General features: G+C 37.9%; 5 protein-coding genes across 8 annotated transcripts; 2 read left to right on the forward strand and 3 right to left on the reverse strand.

Moving 5' to 3' along the window:
- The first annotated feature begins 2,887 nt into the window (after positions 1-2,887).
- LOC110754698 (CMP-sialic acid transporter 2) lies at positions 2,888-6,615 on the forward strand. The gene is made up of 14 exons (XM_021955800.2): positions 2,888-3,048; positions 3,133-3,230; positions 3,325-3,436; positions 3,531-3,610; positions 3,782-3,857; positions 3,955-4,055; positions 4,170-4,241; positions 4,582-4,630; positions 4,734-4,775; positions 4,996-5,117; positions 5,301-5,360; positions 5,476-5,524; positions 5,957-6,051; positions 6,348-6,615. The coding sequence occupies exons 1-14, from the start codon at positions 3,022-3,024 to the stop codon at positions 6,397-6,399; spliced, it is 1,035 nt and encodes a 344-aa protein (XP_021811492.1). The 5' UTR covers positions 2,888-3,021; the 3' UTR covers positions 6,400-6,615.
- A 910-nt stretch (positions 6,616-7,525) lies between these two features.
- Positions 7,526-9,141, forward strand: LOC110754697 (cysteine protease XCP1). The gene is made up of 4 exons (XM_021955798.2): positions 7,526-8,060; positions 8,164-8,399; positions 8,516-8,656; positions 8,769-9,141. Exons 1-4 carry the CDS (start codon positions 7,595-7,597, stop codon positions 8,982-8,984), a joined length of 1,059 nt encoding a protein of 352 aa, XP_021811490.1. The 5' UTR covers positions 7,526-7,594; the 3' UTR covers positions 8,985-9,141.
- Positions 9,142-9,493: 352 nt separating this feature from the next.
- On the reverse strand, positions 9,494-12,461 carry LOC110754696 (damage-control phosphatase At2g17340). The gene is made up of 12 exons (XM_021955797.2): positions 12,153-12,461; positions 12,003-12,065; positions 11,845-11,911; positions 11,654-11,722; positions 11,419-11,559; positions 11,061-11,189; positions 10,874-10,960; positions 10,519-10,593; positions 10,367-10,444; positions 10,171-10,248; positions 9,859-9,921; positions 9,494-9,739 (listed from the first exon to the last, which is right to left on the reverse strand). The coding sequence occupies exons 1-12, from the start codon at positions 12,320-12,322 to the stop codon at positions 9,656-9,658; spliced, it is 1,104 nt and encodes a 367-aa protein (XP_021811489.1). The 5' UTR covers positions 12,323-12,461; the 3' UTR covers positions 9,494-9,655.
- Positions 12,462-13,334: 873 nt separating this feature from the next.
- On the reverse strand, positions 13,335-14,501 carry LOC110754685 (Pectin lyase-like superfamily protein). The gene is made up of 4 exons (XM_021955789.2): positions 14,394-14,501; positions 14,021-14,310; positions 13,689-13,917; positions 13,335-13,562 (listed from the first exon to the last, which is right to left on the reverse strand). The coding sequence occupies exons 1-4, from the start codon at positions 14,499-14,501 to the stop codon at positions 13,335-13,337; spliced, it is 855 nt and encodes a 284-aa protein (XP_021811481.2).
- Positions 14,502-16,594: 2,093 nt separating this feature from the next.
- Positions 16,595-20,271, reverse strand: LOC110754700 (uncharacterized). Of its 4 annotated transcripts, none has more exons than XR_015826444.1 (6): positions 20,072-20,271; positions 19,921-19,996; positions 18,581-19,521; positions 17,958-17,990; positions 17,645-17,850; positions 16,595-16,769 (listed from the first exon to the last, which is right to left on the reverse strand). XR_015826444.1 is itself a non-coding variant. In XM_088246062.1 (3 exons), the coding sequence occupies exon 3, from the start codon at positions 19,510-19,512 to the stop codon at positions 18,607-18,609; it is 906 nt and encodes a 301-aa protein (XP_088102188.1). In that variant the 5' UTR covers positions 19,513-19,521; positions 19,921-19,996; positions 20,072-20,271; the 3' UTR covers positions 18,318-18,606. The 4 variants fall into 4 exon arrangements, 1 of the variants encoding a protein (XP_088102188.1); XR_015826445.1 differs by lacking the exon at positions 16,595-16,769 and adding an exon at positions 16,812-17,186; XR_015826443.1 differs by lacking the exon at positions 16,595-16,769 and adding an exon at positions 16,812-17,201.
- Positions 20,272-22,326: the final 2,055 nt, after the last annotated feature.

Below are 22,326 nucleotides of genomic sequence, written 5' to 3' on the forward strand. Positions count from 1 at the left end.
AGTGAGGGTGCATTGAATTTTGCTCTTAGGATGAATTTTAATGGAGTTGTTTTTGATCCAGTGACTTATACTACGATTCTTGCTTTTTGTGCGGATCATGAAGATTTTCTATTTGGATTACAACTGCATTCTCTTATATTTAAGTATGGTTTAGATGGTGAAGTTTTTGTTGGAAATGCACTTATAAGTATGTATTCGAGGTAGAGGTGGTTAATAGAAGCTAGGAATGTGTTTGATGAAATGGCGAATGAGGATCTGGTTTCATGGAACGCAATACTATCAGGTTACTCTTTGGTGGGAGAAGGGATGGGGTTAGATCATGTCTCATTTACTAGTGCAGTTTCAGCTTGCGGTCATGAAATGAATTTAGAACTTGGGAAACAGATACATGGCTTGACAATTAAATCAGGATATGGAAGTCATGTTTCAGTTTGTAATGTATTGATCTCGACATATTCAAAGTGTGAGGTTACTGGAGATGCAAAATTAGTCTTTCAGTGCATGAATGATCGCAACGTAGTGTCTTGGACAACTATGATTTCAATAGACGAAGAAGATGCCATCTCTCTATTTAATGAGATGAGATTGGATGGAGTATATCCAAATGATGTTACATTTGTTGGACTAATCCATGCTATATCAATTAGGAAGTTGGTGGAGGAAGGCGAAATGATTCATGGGTTTTGCATAAAGACTGGCTTTTTATGAAGGCATAATGTTTGCAACAGCTTGGGTATGCTAAGTATGAGTCCATGCATGACTCCATCAAAGTTTTTGAGGAGTTAAACTGCAGAGAAATCATATCGTGGAATGCTTTGATTTCAGGGTATGCTCAGAACGGGCTGTGTCAAGATGCACTAAAAACATTCTTGGTAGCAACTATGGAGTCGAAGCCAAACAATTACACATATGGTAGTGTCTTGAGTGTAATTGGTGATGCTCAGGATATTTCTCTGAAATATGGCCAATGATGCCACTCTTCCTTGATCAAAGTTGGATTAGTGACTGGCCCAATTATCGCAGGTGCTCTTCTTGATATGTATGCAAAGCGAGGAAGCACTTGTGAGTCCAAAAGAGTTTTCAGTGAGACGCCTTATAAAAGTCAGTTTGCTTGGACTGCAATAATATCCGCATATGCTGGTGATGCTGATGGTTGCCAGTATTATTGTATGTTTGGATGCAGCTTGCTTCTTTATAAACCAGCGTCCTCATGAAATGTTGGATCTCCTACGCTTGCTAGATACAAGAGAGGTATTGCACTTTCTCCCCTCTTCACATTGGGAATTTCAGATGCATGTGGGTATGGTATACGTAAGAATGAGATGCTACTTCTCATCTTACACATGTTGTTTGAAATCTCATTTAGAATAGTTGGTATATAAATGCCATATGACCTCTGATACCTTCAATTTGTTTCAAAACATAGCTGCAAACTTCTTTTCGTTGTCTCATTAGAATGTTTTGTATCCAATTTTTCATATGCAGAGAATATACTGATGTATCTCAAAGCAGAAGAGCAGGGTTGTCAAGTGTAATTAGAAAAAGGCTGTGATTGGGTTCAATTCATAATTACGATGGATACATTTTAGAAAGTAAATTCTTATACAAGCAATTTTATACTATGAAATTCAACATTCTTTGACCCACAAAATGTTGGTGGATCCCTATCTTTTGTTGTTGTGTTTATGGGTTTAAACCGTATTATTTCTTATAAATAAAATCCAGTTTTTATTCTTGCCGAATGGGCTAATAGCCAGAAATCATTAGAATGGGAGGTATCGGAAAGAATTTAAATTCTCATTCCCCAGTATCGCTTGTATAAATAAAATAATTGAAGAAATAACTCTAGTCCAATCTAATATAATCTGACAACATTGTATATTTAAGGCATACAGCCGAGCTATACTCATTAAAAATAAAAATAAAAAGTTAACAAAATTGACGGTAGGACCATTTGTCCTAACAAAAGTGAAGTTGAAGGACCACGGTAACGATTTTGGAAATTGAGGGACTCAAATGCAAACCGGGTCTAAGTTCAGAGACTAATAAAATGATTAACCCACTTACAAAATTATATTCATTCCCATTAGTTCCCTCCCTCCTTCCCTAATACATTGCTTACATTGTTGTTTAGTAAGTAAAACATGTTGTTTAATGAATAAGTAATAACCCGCATTACGCTAATATCATATTAGTATAAAAACACGATACTTGTTTATATTGTGATTTATGAATAATTGTATGTATTCAAAGTTTGCTTCAAGATTTTCTATTTGGTGAGTAAGTCGGTAGTAGAAGTTTTTGTGGAAGGATGGGAATGAGAGATTTTGTGTCTTTATTTTTCATATGAGATGAGAATGAATAAGTTATAAAGATGTAACATTATTGATTTTGTTATGTGATCACAAATTCAAGAAAATGAAATGCAATGGACGTGTCTAAATAAACCAAAAAAATTACTCAATACACTCAGATATCGGTATCGCTCCGATCTCATAGACGGGATGTTGAACAGGACTAGCCATCACCTCCATTTCAGATATTGGTATCGCTCCGATCTCAGATATCGGGACTTGCCATCCTTGGCTAGGTTTTTAATTTTATATAGAGTTTGATCTACACACCCGAGGGTATAAAATGGAGACTTTCGGAATATGTTGGTGTTGGGTGTTTTGATCAAATCCATGAGTGCATTTAGAGGCCTCCTTAATAACCCATTTCGGTTTCTCATTGGGCTTGGGTCATTTCTATTTCTGCTTTCGGATTTTGTATCTTACCACAGCCTGGTAATAACAGGCCAGAACGAAACCATGACCCAGAAGAGGCCATAGTGACGACCCGTCGGTTACCAGAGAACGATGTCGTTTTGATGGTTTTCTTCTTGCTTGAGGTGAAGCGAGCTATGCATGTGTGGAGTTCATTATACAGCCCAGTGGCAGTGGCAGTGGCGAGTCGTCCTCTGTGGCTTAGAGATCTGAAAGGACCAAAATTTATACAAATAAAAGCAAACCCAGTGTGAAAATGGAGTACAGGAAGCTCAAAGATCAGGTATTTTCCATATAACATTATCAGATTTCTTCAATAAGCCCTCAAATTTTTGACTTTTTTCATGCCCATTTGATCTAATTACAGGATAAAGATGGAGCTTCAGCTCCTGAAGACGTCGAGAGTTTAAGGGGAAAGCCTATTTCTGCTGTGGGTCCAGTTGAGCGGACCAAGTGGAAGCGCAAGTATGGCCTCTCTTGTTATTTGCTCCAAGTTAGACAAATTTGTTATTTTTATTTTATTTTGTTTGATTTGTGTGTATTGGGTTGGTTCGAATAGGTCCATTGTTACTCTGGCTTTGACTTTCCTTACGAGTTCACAAGCTATATTGATTGTGTGGTCGAAGAGGGCTGGGAAATATGAGTATAGTGTTACCACTGCAAATTTCTCGGTAAGAGAGGCAGAGGAAGTTAGATTTCTAATTACACTTCAAAGTTTTAATGATTTTTTATGTGAGTTGAAATGGGTTGTGTTTTGGGAATTAGGTGGAGGCTTTGAAGTGTGCCTTGTCACTAGCTGCTTTGGCACGAATCTGGAGCAATGAAGGTGTTACTGAAGATAACAGGTCTTACAGTGATCTTATGGGAGAACTCAATTCTATTCGTTGTATAATGTATTGGTTATTGAGGAATGACTGGATAATAGGCGACAGAGAGAGATTGAAACCCGGAATTACATAATTGTATTAGTTCTTTATTTTTGTCATTTATGTGACATGTATCCTGTCATGAATTAGGTTGAGTACAACACTGGATGAAGTTGGTGTATACCCCATTCCGGCATTGCTTTACCTAGTCAAGAATCTGCTTCAGGTTGGTTGCAGTAGTATGTTATCTTTTTGCATCAGTAAGTTAGGTCTTCTTATTTCTTGAAGTGTGATTGCATCTGCCGCTCATTTGTATGTGTCAGTATTATATCTTCGCATATGTGGATGCTCCGGGTTATCAAATACTGAAGAACCTGAACATTATCAGTACGGGTGTTTTATACCGAATCATACTAAAGAGAAAGTAAGTAAATATGGACTAAGCTAAGCTGCCTATTTGTGTGCTACTATATACTGTTGGCTGAAGATTAAAGCAAACTATTCTCATGAACTTTTGTTTCTACTCTACCTTTTGCAGGTTAAGTGAGATTCAATGGGCTGCTTTCATTATACTATGTGCAGGGTGCACTACGGCACAACTGAACCCAAAGTAAGTGTAATCAGTATTATATCTTTCCATTGCATTATCTGATTAAATTTATGCTGACCTCAAAAAGTCCTTGCATATGATTAAGCCATAGTGCTTGACACCAGATGTCGATGATAGCAAGTTAACTGTATTGAATCAATGGAGGAACTCAACTCATTAATATCATGTACATTATTCTAGGTTAAAAATTTAAACTCATCAGTTGATATTCAGATTCCTTAGTTTTGTATGGAAATCAGAGGGTAGTGAACATTGTTCACCACTTTTTAATTGGTAGCTTTTATAAATTTATGCATGTGTTAGTTCAACAAGTTGGTTAAAATGGAATTCTTGTTGGCAGATCTGATAGTGTTCTCCAAACTCCATTCCAGGGTTGGGTGATGGCCATTGTGAGTTCTCAACATTTTTTAGACTCTTAATCTAAATTTTTCTTTTGTTATTTTCCCCCTTTTATTTGCAATGTTTGTTAGTGTAACGGTTAGTCATTTGCAGGTAATGGCACTTTTAAGTGGTTTTGCGGGAGTATACACCGAGGTGAATTTCTTTAAGTAAACAGCCATTTCTCCACTTCATGTTTATAGAATCAAAACTTATTTTCGCATCATACTTACTGTTATCAAAATTCGGGGTTTAGATGAGTCTTTATTGGCTTTGAGAAGACTGGTTGTCAATATGCAGCGCCAATTAATTGTGGGTTCTTTGATTGCTCTAGAAAAAAAATATTATGTTAAAATCTTCTGTATGATATTGGCAGGCCATTATTAAAAAGCGCCCTTCAAGGAATATAAATGTGCAGAACTTCTGGTTGTACGTCTTTGGAATGGCCTTCAATGCTGTTGCTATAGTGGTTCAAGATTTTGATGCAGTGATGAACAAGTAATTTAAACCCTTTTCTCCATTTCTGATTTTTCTATTTTTTTGGGTCTATCGCTTTATTAATTATTTCTGCCTTTATTGTTAGAAGATCCTATCTCCAAAAATGCGTTTTCTGCCTACTATCTACTAAAAACTATGCCCCTGTATTCCAATTATATTTATAAGTTATTATTTTATATTCAGGGGATTCTTCCATGGATACTCATTTATTACAGTTCTAATGATTCTCAACCATGCACTCAGGTACATTATGTATCCGCTTTGGCTCATCAGTTTAAGCTTTTTACTCGTTACACATATTCTCTCTCATTTTCCTACTGTGCTTCTATTCGATTGCTTACGTTGGCTTCCTTTGCAGTGGCATTGCTGTGTCTATGGTTATGAAGTATGCTGATAATATTGTGAAGGTAAGACATGGAATTACAGCTTTGATTTTGGTGAGGCATTCACTAATGTACTTTTACATGCATCTCTATAATGTTCTACAATCATGCCTTGGCATACTATTACAACATTCTTTCTTTAATTTGATTTACTTATGTGATGATTGGGGTGTTTTGGTAGAATGAATTCATAATTTCTTCATTCCTCTGATAATCTTGATCGGTTATTGCAACTTCCGTACACATCTTTGGCCATGTTAAGCAAGAAGTGGAGGGGGTAGCAGGAAATGCTTATCTTTTTATTTTCTGTTGGACTACTTGTGGCTTGCCAAGTGTTAACCATATGCATTTCATATATATTGGTTATTAAAATTAATAATGTTTGTTGGAATCACACCTCGAACATCTCCGGGCCTTTTAGGAAGTTCCAATCTTAAATTTAGCTGCGCTCTGCAGGTATATTCTACATCGGTAGCAATGCTTCTTACAGCAGTTGTGTCTGTGTTTCTATTTGGCTTTCATCTATCCCTTGCCTTTTTCCTTGGCTCAACGTAAGTTTCCTCAGCTCACATGAAATATCTACTTTCTATGTTATTACAGTAAATTGAGCGAGTCCTAGAGACCTCCATTCAGTTTTGTCATGTAGCATAATCAACTTGTCAAAGATATTGACAATTTGTTATACAATGAGAAGCTGTTTGTGGTTTGACTGAGATTTTCGAAAACATCACTTTATCCCAAAATTTCGCAATTTGCCACATTAAGACATAGAGAAAGGGCAATATATTTTTGGCCATTTTGAGAGATACATTGAATGGTTGATCCATGCTTCATTTCTTGTTTCCAGCGTTGTCTCGGTTGCGGTTTATCTGCATTCAATTGGGAAGGTGCAAAGATAGTGATGATTTCATTTTGTCATCTCCGCCCACTTCTTCAGTCAGTGTAAAGGCTTATGTTACTGATATATTTTTTCCCTTCTTCTATTTAAATTTTCAATAGATGTCTTGAATACTGATTCAAAATCAGATTAGATGACACAAGGAATATACTCTTCTCCTGTAATTTGTGTTCAATTCATTCAATATTAAATGAGTTCAAGGTTCTGGTTTCTGATAGTTGCTTCAAGTCTTTTTCTACGTGGAATGTTGATTGAGGAAATGAGCATCCGTCGTCCGATATAGCAGAGGATATAGATACAAAGCAATCAAGCAGCTCACATCAGAGCAACAAACTAATTTAACGTGATTGATTAATGTATAACATCCATGGAGGATAGGAGGAAATTATTGAATCTCTAGGATTGGCAGGTCAAGCAAATTATATTATTGAATAAAAAGAGCGTTGCCAGATCTTCAATCTACTCATGTTTTGGTGAAAACCATATTTATGAAAACTATATTTATGGTTTGCATATCAATCTAGGAGGTGACCCAAGGGTGGTCTGATCTCTGTGAAATCAAAGCTTTTAATCGCTTTTGGCAGCTAGGCTGAAACTAAGGCTGAAATTTACCATCAATACAATCAAAATGTACAAATGGTTGGATTGTATCTCGAATTTTCCTAGTTTGGAACTTACCCACCAAACTCAAATTTTCATAAACGGACTGTTCGGAATTTTCAATGTGACTTTTTATGAACAGCAACAGATACACAACTGTAGGACTGTGATAATTCTAAGTATAGCCCAAAACATCTCCTTAGTCATGACTAAACTTTAAGTTTGAGCTTGGACAAAAGTAGAGAATGGTTTATAATAATCAGGAAAAATAACCCCAAAAAAAAGAAAAGAAAAGAAAAGAAAAGAAACTCTGAATCTATAGAATAAGGGCGGCTAGCAACTCTCACCCATGTATGTGAAATCATATTAGTTTGAAGCTTATGCTTAAACAAATGAGCATGCTTGGGACAAAAGCCTGTCCAAAAGAACCAACCGTAAAGACTTGGTATTGTAAAAAACAATTCAACCACTTCACTTGAAAGCAACCTCATGATCAAATCAAAACACTATATAAGACCCACTCCATCCCCCCCTCTCTCACATTCATCCATCTCTTCCTCTCTTTTACCTCTCTTATTCTCTCTTGTTGATCACCAATGGCTTTCTCTAAGATGTCCCTTCTGGTCTTCCTTGTACCTCTCTTTCTGGGCTCTTCTCTGGCTCATGAGTTTTCGATCGTGGGTTATTCGCCTGAGGACCTGACTTGCATGGACAAGTTCATCATGCTCTTCGAATCGTGGATATCAAAACATAGCAAGATTTACCAAACCATGGAAGAGAAGCTGCATAGGTTTGAGATATTCAGAGACAATGTGAAGCACATTAATGAAAGGAATAAGAACCTTGATGTTGATAGCTACTGGCTTGGGGTGAATGAGTTTGCAGACTTGAGCCATGAAGAGTTCAAGAGCAACTACTTGGGGCTAAAACCCGAATCCGCAAGAAGGAGAGAGTCCACCGGAGACTTCAGTTATCGAGATTTTGATGTCGAAGCATTGCCCAAATCTGTGGACTGGAGAAAGAAAGGAGCTGTAACTCCTATCAAGAACCAAGGTTCATGTGGTATGTGCCAAACTCTCTCTCTCTCTCTCTCTCTCTCTCTCCATATGTAATATGTAATATGTGTTTATATCATGTATTAATGAACAAAGATGGCAATCTGCAGGTAGCTGTTGGGCATTTTCTACTGTTGCTGCTGTTGAGGGCATAAACCAGATTGTCACAGGAAACCTAACGTCCCTGTCTGAACAACAACTGATAGATTGTGACAGATCATTCAACAATGGCTGCAATGGGGGCTTGATGGATTATGCATTTCAGTTTATAATGTCCAGTGGTGGGCTTAACAAGGAAGATGATTACCCATATCTTATGGAGGAAGGCAATTGTGAGAAAAAGAAGGTAAATACTGCTAACTGGGGTGCAATGCATTATAACGCTTTTGCTTCTTTGATCAAATTTAGCTGTCATCAGATCATGGCTGTTCTTATAGTTGCATTTGATTTTGTAATCTTCAGGGAGCTTCAGAGGTGGTGACTATAAACGGTTATCAAGACGTGCCAGAAAATAACGAAGAAGCTCTCCTTAAGGCCCTGGCTCATCAGCCTCTTAGCATAGCTATTGACGCCTCTAGCAGAGATTTCCAGTTCTATAGTGGGGTGAGCTTTTTTGTTTTTTTGTTCTTTTTTCAGAACACAACCTATTCATGCACAGTATAATGCCTAAAACACATTAGTTAACCCTAACTGTATGGATTGTTTGTTTTTGTAGGGAGTCTTCAACGGGCGTTGTGGGACTGAGCTTGATCATGGTGTAGCAGCCGTTGGATATGGTTCTCAAAAGGAGTTAGATTACATCATTGTGAGGAACTCATGGGGACCAAAGTGGGGTGAGAAGGGCTACATAAGGATGAAGAGGAACACAGGAAAGCCAGAAGGACTCTGTGGCATCAACAAGATGGCTTCATATCCCACCAAAAAGAAATGATCTATTAACATGCATCTCCTTTGGTAACCAAAAACTTTGTTTTTTCTTTTTTCTTTTCTTTTCTTCTGTGTTGTACTTCCACAAATGATGGATTTTATTTGTGTAACCCTTCAAGTTTATTAATAAAATGGCTAAGAAATTTATGAGAAAAAGACAACTGCTGAACCGAGCGCACTACTCTATATCAAAATCTAACTCCTGTATGACTTTGTGAAAAGATTACATCATTTTCCATTTGCAAGTAGAAACATCCCAGAGCATATAAGAAGAATTTTTCATTTTTACTTTTAAATTTAACAGTCGTAATACAGACAAGAAAAGAGAGAAAATATAAAGAGAAGTGAAGGAATAAAAAACCATTTGTATTGTTTCTCGTCTCTCCCTCACTCTTTCTTCCATCGAAACCAAACACAAAAATATCATCAAGGGCATTCAATACGGAAATAAATTTCTTATTTCTAATCACCTGCACAACTTGCACCCAAAAACACATGTATGGGAGATAAATCTAAACCACGTGTAACAGTAGACATGTTTATTTATAAGGAGTGCTGAATTTCAAAGTTTTAAATATATAAGCTCTTGCAGTAGCTAAGATCTAATACTTCATGTACTCTGATGACTCAGAATAAATTCGGTTAAGAGTACAGACAAGACAAGAACCAACATTATTAACTCAACAAAACTTCATTGTATTTGAAGACGCAATCGTAAAGCCTTCCTCCTAGAAACTGGGCAACCTCGGGATGTTTCACCTGTGATAAAGAAAGGGGAGAAGCAAACAGAAGTTGCACAAAGTTAATATTATGCACAAAGGATGCTCAACTAAACTAATCAGTATTGAAGCAACAGAAAATTCTAGTGGAAGTATTACCATCCCAATCTTGAGGGAATCACACTTAAATTGCGCATAAAGATTTGTCTCTATCCCACGACCCTGTTAAAAGCAAAATAAGTTATATTAAAATGACACAGACCACATCATCTCAAGACATTCTACATCCACTAGACTTTTACCACGACTATACCACTTTTAACATCCATGTCTACTCAATTTATATGGAGTCCATTTTATACACTTCAATATATGCACGTAACTAGCCTTCAAATAAAGTAACCAGTTCAATATTTCAATTAAGACTCAATACTAGTAAAAATCCAAGTAAGTTTCTGGGTTGGTTTTTACCATTCCTTCCGTAATAACTAGGTCTGCATCACTCGCCAGGTAGGCAATCTCTTGTGACACTCTTGAAAGATCAATAACCTGCAAGGAATTTAGAAACCAAAAAGGTTAATGTTATACAACTGTAACCACATTCATAATCGTGAAACAGAATGCATCAATTCAATCGGACAACAAACAAGAGCTTCCATTCCCTTACCGGCAAATCATTACCAGAATTGGCAATGAAAAGATTTGAAGTATCAACACCCTTGAGCTTCCCCTCATTGTCCTTCAACTGGTATATTGCCACTTATAGCATTAGTATAATCCAAGATTTTGAAAAAAAGTTATTCTAAAATTTTCTATTACCTTTGATATAATCTCAATCAGTTCAGGGTAAGTTATGTCATTGATAGAAGGCAAGTCATTAGCTGCCAACACAACCTGCATAATAAGAAAGAGATAATCATGTGCAAATAGGCTTAACAAGGCAACTCATTCAAAAATCGAGCATGAAAACAATTGAAAGAAATTTGGAAAACGAAAAGGCACCAGAACTCAGAATACTCATTCCATGCCTGGTTTAATTGGCACAGAGACAGCTTAACTTTAGAAATGCATAATACATATATAGTTTTCTTAGAAAGAGAAAGGATGCTAGAAAACTTCTGGGATTTCCACCATAAGAACCATTCAACAGAAGAAACAAGATCTGACTGCAAACCTGTGTCCCACGCCGGAGTAACTCTCTCGCAAATGGCAAAATTCCCAAAATAATATCTGCACCAGAATTGTCAACAAATATAACAGCCTGTGAACACCAAAACAAAAAAAGGATAATTGGTTAATACATATAAAGCATGTATAATGGTATAACTTCTTTCAGAGAGATCTAGAACATACACACTTGCCTTTTTCCAGGATTTCTTGCTCCATTTCAATTTGAAATCGTCCAAGTCATCGATAACCCAGGGTCGAGGGACAAGGTTTTGGCAACTGGCTAAAAAGGACATACCATCCTTTGAGAAAACTTCTGCGAGCTTCATAAACACAAAAACAAGTAAATGTCAAGTAGTTGCCACTGAAAGAAGTATTGCTTTAATATTAACAAGTAGTTGTGTAACAATAACCATTTTGTCATGCATATCCTAAGAATAAGTATGATATATGTAAAAAATTTAAGTGACCAAATTCAAGTAGTGGGGAGTGAAGGCTTTTAGTCAGGTATCAAATACTTACTAGTTCTACAACAATAAGAAAATTGCATACCTGTGCAGAACCAAGATCAAATATGTTTCCAGCAAATATCCCTCTAACGAGATTCTCTAGGCGCTTTCCTTCATCTTCAATAGCATCACTTAAATCCACTACATTCTCAAACAGGGATATGGCCTTTGCATTCTCTTCATCCTGAAGTGTTTGATCAGTATTTGGAACTCTTAGTCAATTAATTCTTGACAAAATACATTGGAAAAGTTTTCTATAACAGTTAGCAAGCACCCACCTTGACTTTCTTAAATATATCCTTGAACCCCAACTCCCTAAGGACTTGCTCACGAAGTCTGCAAAGAAGCTAGATTTCCCAACCAAACAAAAAAAGAGAAATGTTCCATGGTAAGAAGATGATGATGATATCACAACTGCAACAAACACTAGTAACCAAAAAACTAGTAACCAAAAATTTTTTGAGCTTACAATGCAATCTGGTGGGCCACCATGACTTTCAGGGTCCTTCTTCAAGTCCTCAAGTATCTCAGAGTACCTTTCAGTAAAAAACACAAACACATTACATACATTTCCAAAAACCAATCTCATCACCACTCAAAAAACTCATCACAAAACAATCACTATACCTTTGAGCAAATTTTTCAGCTCTAGCCGGAGCATCGTCAACAGCATCGGTCTCAGCTCGCTTCCTGCCCCCAAAAACCAACCAAACCCATTAACACGAAAACGAAGAAGAAATTAGGGTTGATCATGGAGCTGAGGAAGATGGAGATTACTTGAAGGAAGGGATGGAGTTGAGGAAGAGGTCGATCCAGGCCAGCTCAGTCGGGGTTGGCTTGCGAGGATTGTCGGAGGGAAACCTGAAGGGGATGGTGCAGGCTCTGTAGTTCGATTCGATCGGCGTCATCAGCAATGGAAATGCCACCATTTCTGATGCGGTCTCCATCTTCTTCTTCGTCTTCTTCTTCTCTCTCTCTCTCTCTCTCTCTCTCTCTTTTAAATTCCGACTTCGTTTCTTCTTCTTTCCTCGCCTTACTAATATACACACAAGACAGAGCAAGCAAGTGGACAAAACCCACAATGCTTGTGGGAAAATGAACACGAGGATATAATAAATTATTCTTCAAATATTCTTTCCTTTTTTTTTTTCTTTTTACTTTTTGAGCCCATTTCCTCATATACGAGGCACGTGTTCGGTCCTGATTCAATTACTATGTATGCGTTGATTATCTAGATTTTATTGGTACGACTGATGTGACGTTTTGGAATTTTAACTTTGGATATTTTATGTTTTACAAAATGCTTTTTTATTTATTTTTTATTTTATTTTATTTCTCCCAAATAATCAGTATCATTTTTCTGTTTTGGTGTTTTTATGAAGATGAGGATAGGATGCTTAACATAATCTAAGCACCCTTTTCTTTTTATGGGGGAATTTTATTCAACCAACAGGGGATGGCCATTACATCATGAAGAATACCTTCCACTCCAAAATTCATGATGCTTGAGTTGAGTGTGTATCTAAACGCCTCCTTTTGTTCACGAATATACTCAACACTTCCACTTTTTCTAATGATCCACGTTTGAAGTCTCGCCATGAACGTTTTCAATTAGATTCATGTTCCAATCGCTGTTTGATGAACTTATAAATTGAACAACAGTCCAACATATTGTGTCTTCTAAGTCCCGTCTAGAATGGTGATATTCATAGTCCAAGCCAAACCAAATTATATCTTTGTTAAAATATCTAAAAGAAAAATGTCTATTGCAACTTCTATGGTCTTTGCTAGCACAGATAAGAGAAAGATAATTAGTCACCGAAACAGAAAAGAAAAACTCTAAATTTTTCATGGAAGTAGTGCAGTTCTCCTGAGACAGCATTGAAGTCCAAACATCAAATTTCAAGTGGAAATTAACTATTAGGATCTCCCAAATCCACCAAACAAAGTGGCAAGCAACTAAGTACATGGAGGTGGGATTTGGGTGCCACTGAATTTAGCTTTGACATTGCTGCAACTTGAAGTTGCTTGTTTCTCCCCAGATGACAGGTCCAAGTGAACATCTTCAAGGTAAATATTCTGGCATGGGATCCCTTTGCTGCATTCAAGAGCCACCGCCACCTCCGACAATGATGTCCCTCTTATGTTCTTGAAGTATATGTCACTCAGCTTCACTCTGGATGGTGCCTGCAAAATTTTATACAAATTCAATAAGAGAGTATATAATATGATCAGGATGGCATTTTGTTCAACCTAATAAAACTCAAACCAGAAATGAAGCACTTTTACTACATGCCTGGAAAATTTGGTTACCTTAGAGGTGCAGGATGTGAATGGACAATACAATTGATCGATTATGATCGGATTGGTCACGTTATTCATGACAATGTTTTCGAATGTCATGTTCGTGGCTGCACTGTTGCCGGGAGAGTTAGCCCATGTCTTGATCCTAATGCCGTTGGTGGTACCTGTCATGGTGCAGTCTTTCACTACAAGTCCACTAACATCTCTTTCGTCTGGATATTTTCCTAGACTTCCCACACTATGATTTAAAAAAAATGCAAACATGTACCCGAAAATACGTGTTAATCAGGCTAAGTAAGCTTCGTACATAAGTAAGTACTATTTCATTAAATTGAAAGTACCTGATGCCATGGCCAGGTCCACAAGTGATGCTTGTTATGGTGATCTGAGAATTTCCTTGTCCAACCGAGATGCAGTCATCACCGGTAGCAATATGTGACAGAGAGAAGTAGACACTAGAGCTTCGTTCGATGTGGATGCCATCGGTGTTAGGACTTGTTTCGGGGGCTGAAATCTTGAGCCTGCTACCTTTGAAGTTGTGACATTCTACAAGAGCTATGTGAAAGAACTTGCTGTTCACTGAAGTTAAGCCTCGGATGACAGTCTTATTCATTGCCACAAATTTCAAACTCTGAGAAGGAGAAATTGATTTCCAATTAGCTACAAAAAGTGATGTACAATTTAAGAACAGAAAGAGAAAGCTATGGAGCATACAGTTGGAAGAAGCTTGCAGTTGGAGTCTGTGGGGCACTTGTTGTGAGGCCAGGCTCGAGCACCTTGGCCATCAAAGGTTCCACCTCCGGTCAAGGTTAGCCCCTCCATCCACGCAAATTCGAGCCAACCGCCACCAAATCCATACTTGCGCAGGTCCGTTGTAGCCTTCAAATAACCCTGCAATGCAAGCAATTTATTTCTCAAAGCCGTCAGCAAATGACTTGATAGTTGATACTATAATGTTAAAAATGTAGCAGATGGAAATCATAAAAACTAGTCTTGCCTTCACTTGAAGCGTCAGAGACGATACGTTTAAGCAGGGGCCTGAGAATTTAAGAGGGCCAATTATGTATGTCCCTTTCGGTATCGTAATGTGTACCCTACCTGTAGACTGGCATGCCTCCTTCCATGCTGCCATGAAGGCCTGAAATTACAAGAACCAGTTGTATCTCCTTGTCAAAATAGAGCTAAATGACTACAAATTCCTACAGCAAACAAATTCACATGATGAGAAAGAGCTGATCAAAAGAAAACTATAAATAGGGCATTGAGATCCAACATTGCTGTCATCAGTTCGACCGTCCGCTCGGGCGCCGAAGCTCATCACGTCAAAAACAGCGGAGTTCTTAAACCTGTGATGCAGGCTTCTTCCTTCTGGTTTCACCCCTTTGCCAAAAACACCTCCAACCCAAAACATGGAAAGCACAAAGATCAATCTGACGTTCAAGAACTCAAGGCTCATATTGCCCATGTTGGAACGGTTGTTATCTTCCAGCCTCTGCTAATTACAGTTCTGAGTGTGTGTGGTGATTTTATTCGAATATTTTAAAAGCAGTTACAAAGACAGACCAAAAGCAATTGATCAGAGACTTCATGGACAAAAGTACCCCAACCAAAAAAAAAAAAAAAATTTAAAATATGAACGTGTATAATTCTGGCAAAGAAAGAGAGCCCACATCGTGGGAAACTCCACAAAAACTTCCCACCAACTCCATCATTCCGATAACCTCCATAACCTCCACCCGTGCTGCCGTGCATCCTCTCTCAGTAGCTTTCTCTTTCCCCATCCTCTCTGTATCATAATCTCTCTCAAGAACTCTCGGAGAATAAACAGTATCGCCGGGCGGGTCCACTAGGATTTTTTTATATTTAAAACGGTATAGCCGGGCGGCTATACAACGGTTTTTATTATCTACACAGGTAGTATAGCCGCACGGCTATACTATTTTAGACACGTGACAAATGGGCGTAAGGGGCCGCCGGGTCTTTTTTTTTTTAATAAATCGTATAGCCGGGCGGCTATACTCGGATTTTTAATATAACAAGGGTAAAGCCCTCTAAAAAATCGTATAGCCGCACGGCTATACTATGGTTTTTATTATATAAAAATATTATGGCCGTGCGGCTATACTATTTTTACACGTAGCGATATGGGCGCTAGGCGACAGGCGGGTCCCTTTCTTATAATTTTATAAATAGTATAGCCGGCCGGCTATACGCGGTTTTTTTATATTAAAAATAGTATACGATTTTTGACACGTGAGGCGAGTCCCTTTTTTTAAAATTTATAAATAGTATAGCCGGTCGGCTATACTCGGAATTTTTATATTAAAAATAGTATAGCCGACCGGCTATACTATTTAAGACACGTGAGGTTGTCCTCATTTTTTAATTTATAAATCGTATAGCCGGGCGGCTATACTCGGATTGTTTATATTAAAAATTGTATAGCCGCGCGATAGACTCAGTTTTTTCCTTTTTTTTTTTTTGAAAAATAGTACAGCTGAATGTCACTCCCAGTCTGGATGCTTCTCATGTGTGCCTTGAATCTCTGTACTTCCTCCTCAGCTAAAGGATCCTGCCTCAAATCAACATGAGTAGCTACCAGTCTATGATTGTCTCCTGTCAGTTGTTTTATCTCTGCTGCTTGATATGCAATTTTATTTTCCAATAGTTCACTAAGTTCAGGACGTGACAGTGCCTCAAATGGTCGGTGACCAGGAGAAGGCCCTAACCCAGGCAATGGACCATGCCGCATCATACCTGGAGATTGAATGGGACGTCACTCAAAAGACGATGGAATTTTTCATCTCCCAGACATCCTTGTCTAATAATCCCTATGGCCATAACAAAGTTCAATAGTGATTCACTGAGCCCTGAAATGCGGGTAGCTGCCTTAGGGAAAACATAAAAACAAAAAATTCGAAGTAACCAGAAGCTTTCAAAGATAATAAAACCAGTGACTGAAGATAAATACAAATATATTATTACAAAAGTTAGGGACTGCAACCAGATTATTTGAATTGAACAATCCGTTTGCGTTACAGGAATTTTGAGAAATTTGACACCCGTTTTCCCTAAAGATAACTCGGCAGCCTGACAAGAGAAACAAGAGTGACCTCAAGAACAAACCAACAATGGATGAAGAAGCAAACATAGGCAATTGCATAACCTTCACATTAATGAGAAAGCATTCTGTACACACTATTGATCAAATACTAGAATAGACCAGAGCTCCATCTCCAATTAATGAAAAAGCATTACAGATACTCTCTTCTTCGTTTCAACGAATCCACTCAGCCGAACTCAATAGAGCCTCAATTCCAACTTCATAGTAATCATAATTTATGTGCTGATATATCAAATTTTCTTTGACTTTTACTAGGCACTCCCCCACACCAATCCTGCACTGGAATACAGGAGGACGATAGGGAGTGCGAATAACACTCCCCTTAACAGATATTTTCCCATTGACATCCGTGGGATACCACATTATAGCGCCCACCATATAAACTGTTCATAATTAATCTGCAGGTTAACAGAAATCAAATTTCCTAAATAGAAAAATGTACTTCACTGGTGGGTAGGTAGGAATCACAAGAAATAAGAGAAGAAATGAAGAACCTCTACCCTATCAATGGAAAAAGGCCCATAATGCTAAAATTTACAATCTCTTATCTATCGAAAACCAGACAATGCAAAGAAGATAACAACATTCATACAGTTCTGATAAAATTTCATGCAAAATCCCAACATAAAATTTCCCAACACCCCTTTTGAGATATATTTAATGCCTAATGTAAATAAATATTAACAATTCAATTTCAACCCCATTTTACAATTTAATAGTAGAATCTTTAACGGGTAGATAAATCAATCATAGCGTACAAATTATATGCAACGAGTGGCATCAAATTCATAAATTGATACCCAAACTCAGAAGAGAAGAGAGAGGAATGAAAGGTACTTACGAGACCCTGTGGAGACAATCTGGCAAAACTTGGATGATAGGGGGGTGATTTGCTGGCGATGGTACTGAGCAGAGCAGGGTGTAGAAAATGCAAGGAAGCTGACGGATTGTTTTTCAAACTGGGTTATGGCGTTACGCTATGGCCTTATGAGTTCTGACGCCTGTGGGTGTGCGCTTGACCTCAACGACCTGGGCTTCATCTTTCACCTGAAAGACAGAGACATAGTAGTACTATGAGCAAAACAAAACTGCAAAAATACAAAAACAGAAACAAAATTCAAATGCTAGGAGGTATGTGAGTAAGGTCAACTCACTTGGGACTCCCTGCAGAAGATATGAGCGTCATCCTGTACCAAAAAGAACGTCAACAATACTGGGAACTGGTACTAATACTCTAACTATACAAACCTACAACATTAACATCATCTAAAGTATCTTGGTGGAGACAGATTGTAGGCATTATCTAACTATGCAAAATGCTCAATTGTAGGCATTATCTTTTGAGAAAGAGAAAAAAAAATATATATATATATATCATCTAAACAGTTGATATGTTCTTTATTTACACAGCTTATAGCATAATTTGAAAGAGGTAGCCAGATAAACTCAGCAATAAACAAAGTAATGAAACTTTGATAAAAGAATAGAACATGTAGTAGAAAGGCTAACAAAACTTGTCATAATCAACTGATAATTATTGCTTCTCGAAATTAAATCCAAAGTGACAAATATAACTTGTTTCATCATCAAGGACAACTATTACTCAATCCACCATCTAAATACCTTACAAACACTTACTTAACAAAGCCTACCAATAAACAAAGAATTCAACCTATGCCAGAACATTAATACATCAAAAATCCATCTTAAACATCAATTTGATAAGAACAAACAACTTCTTATCAGTCAATGAGTCAAATTAAACACAGTAACGTACTCTTTCTCTTTCTTGGTGTCTGCATTCTAGCGCTGAATGTTAAGCATCTGCTTAGCCTCAGTCTGCTCCTCCAACAATCCATCACTAGTATACTTGCTCAGCAGCTCCTTCTTCTTCTTCTCCAGCACCATCTTCTCAATCTCCTTATCGTCCGGCAACGGCACGTGCACCACAAACTCTTTCTCCCTCTCACTCCTCTCTTGTAATTCCCTTTCTCTCTGCCTCTCCTCCTCAACCACCTCTTCTTCCTCTTCAAACAAAACCTCCTTCGCCTTCGCCACCGACACCACCTCCCCACTCTTCACCGCCCTCCTTGCCTCTTTCCTTATCTCCTCCATCCGTTTCCACTCCGCCACGGCCTCCGCTCTCATTTTCTCCTCCGCCGGAGCCTCAACCTTCTCCAGAACCCCATCCTCATCGTCCCTATACCCATAATAGCTTGCATCAATCCTTTTGTATATATCGTACCTCGTCCTCCGTTTTCTCAACTCCGGCGGCTTCTCGAAAAGCTCTCTGACTCCCGGCAATTTCTTCGCTGCACCGAAATACCGATACCCAGGGCCTCGGCCGCTAGGGTTTGGGACGTCGATGATGTTGCCATCGAGGTCTGTCATCTTAGGGGCGTGTTTCGCGTAGTTAGGGCCTCCAAGCTCAACAATTCGTCGTTCCCAGTGAACCTTCTCCCGTATGAGCTTGTTGATCTCATCGTTGAGGTCGCGGAGACGGTGCTCGCCAAGCCCTTCGTTTTGGATCTCGGCGACTTTTCGGCCAATCTCTCCCATGATTTGCTGCCGCCATTTGGAGGCCTCAGCAAGGTCCCGGCATTCGGAGGCCAGGTATGGACGTCGCTCTTTTGGCTTCTTCTTTTCTTCGGCTTTTAGTGTGATGAATCGATTGAGCATCGACTGCGCTTTCTCTTCGTTACGAGCCATTGCAATTTGCTGCGAATAATTCAAACAAGCGTTGGGGAAATCCCGTTAAACCCTAATTGAATGCAAATTTACTTCTAAACAAATAAAGAAAGTAAAAGAAAAAATTAAAACGCTTAATCATATTCCTAGTACGTGATGGTTTTTCCAGAACAAGACATGACATATTCAATGAATAAAAATCAAAGTAAACAGAAAATCAGAAAATCAAAAAACAAAAATAAAAAATAAATCTGCAAAGGAGAAGACATAAATCTGCAAACAACAATCGGTAGCTCCTCCAGCATTGATTTTTGGCAAGGAAGGAGCGGGTAAACAGATGCACACACAATGAAAACCTAAATACCCAAACAGATGCAAAACCCTAGTCACAGAATCCAAGATGAGCTGACAGAGAGAGATGAACAGTACCTGAGAGAGAGACAGAGACAGAGAGCTATACGAGATGAAGAGGTGGACGCTGCGAGCGAATGGGATGTCCGATTTGCTGGAGGACAGAGAGAGTCAGAAAATCGAATTGGGGGAAAAAAAAAAAAAAAGAGATAAAGAGAGAGAATCTGACCTGCGTGACGGCGGCGACTGAGAGAGGCTAAGAGAAGAGCAGCGGCAGAGAGGCGTGACGTGATGGCTGAGTGAGAGGTTTGGAATCGGTGGCTGAGAGAGAGGTTTGGAATGTTTTTTTTTCAGCCCACTTCAACAAAACAATTCAGAGTTTATTTTGAAAGTGGCTTTTGGACAAAAGAAAATAGGCCTCTTTGTTTTCAATTTTCTAACCCAATCTTATACTTAAATATTTTTTTCCCTATTTGTTTTTATTTCTGATTTTATTTTTTGGGTTAGCTCTTTGTTTTAACGTGTTTTCCTCTCTCTCTCTCTCTCTCTCTCTCTCTCTCTCTCTCGTATGTTGTATCTAAGGCATGATTGCAAGACCTAGGAAAATCAAGTGAATCCTTAATTTTTAACTTTTTTACCTAATGTCAATGAGTTTTGTACTTTAAATCCTGATTTTTAGATTTAACCCTTAAGCGTTTCCCTTAAAAATCCACCTTGAATGAGAAAATAATGTTGCTTTGTTCATAAATTTGTCAACAACAATTTTGTTCTCTGAGAAAATCAGAGCCTCAACATCACTCTCTAGATAGGGCCTCCAAAATCAATGCACCTGCCTTGATACAAACGACCTTTGCTTCCATGGTCGGCAATTTCTTGGCATGAATTTTTCAATATTTTTTAATTTGTATTTATACTTCAAATCCTACGAGAATGGTATTTGCATATGGTTATTTTTTGAAATTGTTAATCATGAACTTATGAAACTTATTTGCCACATATTTGCATATTGCAGCTTTCTTTTATTGTATCATTAAATCAGATCTGCCTCTTTTTAGGGTTAAATGTTAAAATGGTCCATCTGTTTTACTGTGTTGGCCAATTTGGTCCATGTATTTTCAATCTGGCAAATTTAGTTCGTGTGTTTAGATATGTTAGTCAATGTGGTCAATTCCGTTAAATTTGCCAATATAAAAAATTAAAAGCTATTAAATATTAATTAAAAATATATAACTATTCAAATTCAATTTAAAAATAAATAAATAGATATACCACATGATGTGGCATGTCCATATCATATGCCACATCAATTAAATGAATAAAGTGTATTTTAATAAATAAAATTAGAAAAACAAAAACTAGTATTTTACATGATGTAGTATGTACACATCAACTGCCACATCATATGGTATAAAAATGGAGTGCTGCTAAACGAACCCTAAAATTAACTGAGTACACCCTATGATCTAAGTACACTATAATATTTAAATCAAAATATAAAATTAACTAAGTACACCCTAGTTAACTACCAAAAATACCCCTGGAACACCCTTATACACTCTATCACACAACACCCTAATACCAATCCTAAGCCAGGTTTCTCTATTCATGCTCTATTTTCCGATTTTGGGTTGCAGTACACTTAGAGAAATTGGTAAGGACTGGATTTGTGCATGAATGAAACTTTGTGTTGATTTGTCAAATTGCGTTGGCTCATCCAAAGTTTCAACTGCAGCTGTGGCTGAAGATGGGAGCTGGTCGATTGAGAAGCCAACACTTCAGAACATGAACAAGCAAGGTGAGCAAGACTGCTTCAGTTTTAACATTACAATAACTGAAGGGGTCCTTTGTAGCAGTGTTTATCTAAATGGTGTACATATTGATGATGGTTGTAATGTCGACAGTTGAAACTAGTGTAACACCCCATGATACAACAGGTGGAAAGCTAACCAAGATATGCGAAGCCGATTGTGAAACTCGGAATCGATTTATAAATTGTAAATAGTTGAGGGCCTTGAGTGGATAATTGAAAGGCAACCTTCCTGATAACTGGCTTGGAACCGCAATCCTGTTTTCCAATAAATGAATTACGATCGCTCTAACAGAGGAGGGAGAGAGAGATGGAGACGGGGAGCAATAAAACGGAAATAGAAAAGTTTTCTCCTAGCTAACAGAGGTGTTGAAAGTCTGCATTTGGATAACCCCAATAAAGGCATTTGGAGAAGACGCTCAACCCAGCAAGACCAGAAAACTGATTGTTAGACGTTAGAATATAATTTTCAGATTCTACGATGGGCCGATGAAGCTCATTGTATGTACGGATAGAAAATACATTTGTATTATTATTAACATATGGTCATTATGTTCTTTTTGGTCATTTTATATGAGGGTAAATTAGTAATTCAATAAATAATTTTGTAGTAGGGTGCGCTCAGTTAATTTTAGGGTTCGTTTAGCAGCACTCTAAAAATGTGATAAGACTAGTAT

Source organism: Prunus avium, chromosome 8, assembly GCF_965620075.1.
Source record: "Prunus avium chromosome 8, drPruAviu1.hap1.1, whole genome shotgun sequence".
In the NCBI taxonomy this organism is placed as follows: Eukaryota; Viridiplantae; Streptophyta; class Magnoliopsida; order Rosales; family Rosaceae; genus Prunus; species Prunus avium.

Bases quoted from the DNA above. Each gene is read 5' to 3' on its own strand.
- LOC110754697 (XM_021955798.2), top strand. From the start codon at position 7,595: ATGGCTTTCTCTAAGATGTCCCTTCTGGTCTTCCTTGTACCTCTCTTT. The intron at 8,400-8,515 runs GTAAATACTGCT...TGTAATCTTCAG, and splicing joins GCAATTGTGAGAAAAAGAAG to GGAGCTTCAGAGGTGGTGAC. The intron at 8,657-8,768 runs GTGAGCTTTTTT...TTGTTTTTGTAG, and splicing joins ATTTCCAGTTCTATAGTGGG to GGAGTCTTCAACGGGCGTTG.
- LOC110754696 (XM_021955797.2), bottom strand. From the start codon at position 12,322: ATGGAGACCGCATCAGAAATGGTGGCATTTCCATTGCTGATGACGCCG. The intron at 11,912-12,002 runs GTATAGTGATTG...TTTTACTGAAAG, and splicing joins GCTGAAAAATTTGCTCAAAG to GTACTCTGAGATACTTGAGG. The intron at 10,445-10,518 runs GTAATAGAAAAT...GCAATATACCAG, and splicing joins TGATTGAGATTATATCAAAG to TTGAAGGACAATGAGGGGAA.
- LOC110754685 (XM_021955789.2), bottom strand. From the start codon at position 14,501: ATGGAGGGGCTAACCTTGACCGGAGGTGGAACCTTTGATGGCCAAGGT. The intron at 14,311-14,393 runs GTATGCTCCATA...TCTCCTTCTCAG, and splicing joins ACTGCAAGCTTCTTCCAACT to AGTTTGAAATTTGTGGCAAT. The intron at 13,918-14,020 runs GTACTTTCAATT...TTTAAATCATAG, and splicing joins GGACCTGGCCATGGCATCAG to TGTGGGAAGTCTAGGAAAAT.
- LOC110754698 (XM_021955800.2), top strand. From the start codon at position 3,022: ATGGAGTACAGGAAGCTCAAAGATCAG. The intron at 4,242-4,581 runs GTAAGTGTAATC...TCTTGTTGGCAG, and splicing joins ACGGCACAACTGAACCCAAA to ATCTGATAGTGTTCTCCAAA. The intron at 5,118-5,300 runs GTAATTTAAACC...TTTTATATTCAG, and splicing joins TTTGATGCAGTGATGAACAA to GGGATTCTTCCATGGATACT.
- LOC110754700 (XM_088246062.1), bottom strand. From the start codon at position 19,512: ATGGCTCGTAACGAAGAGAAAGCGCAGTCGATGCTCAATCGATTCATC.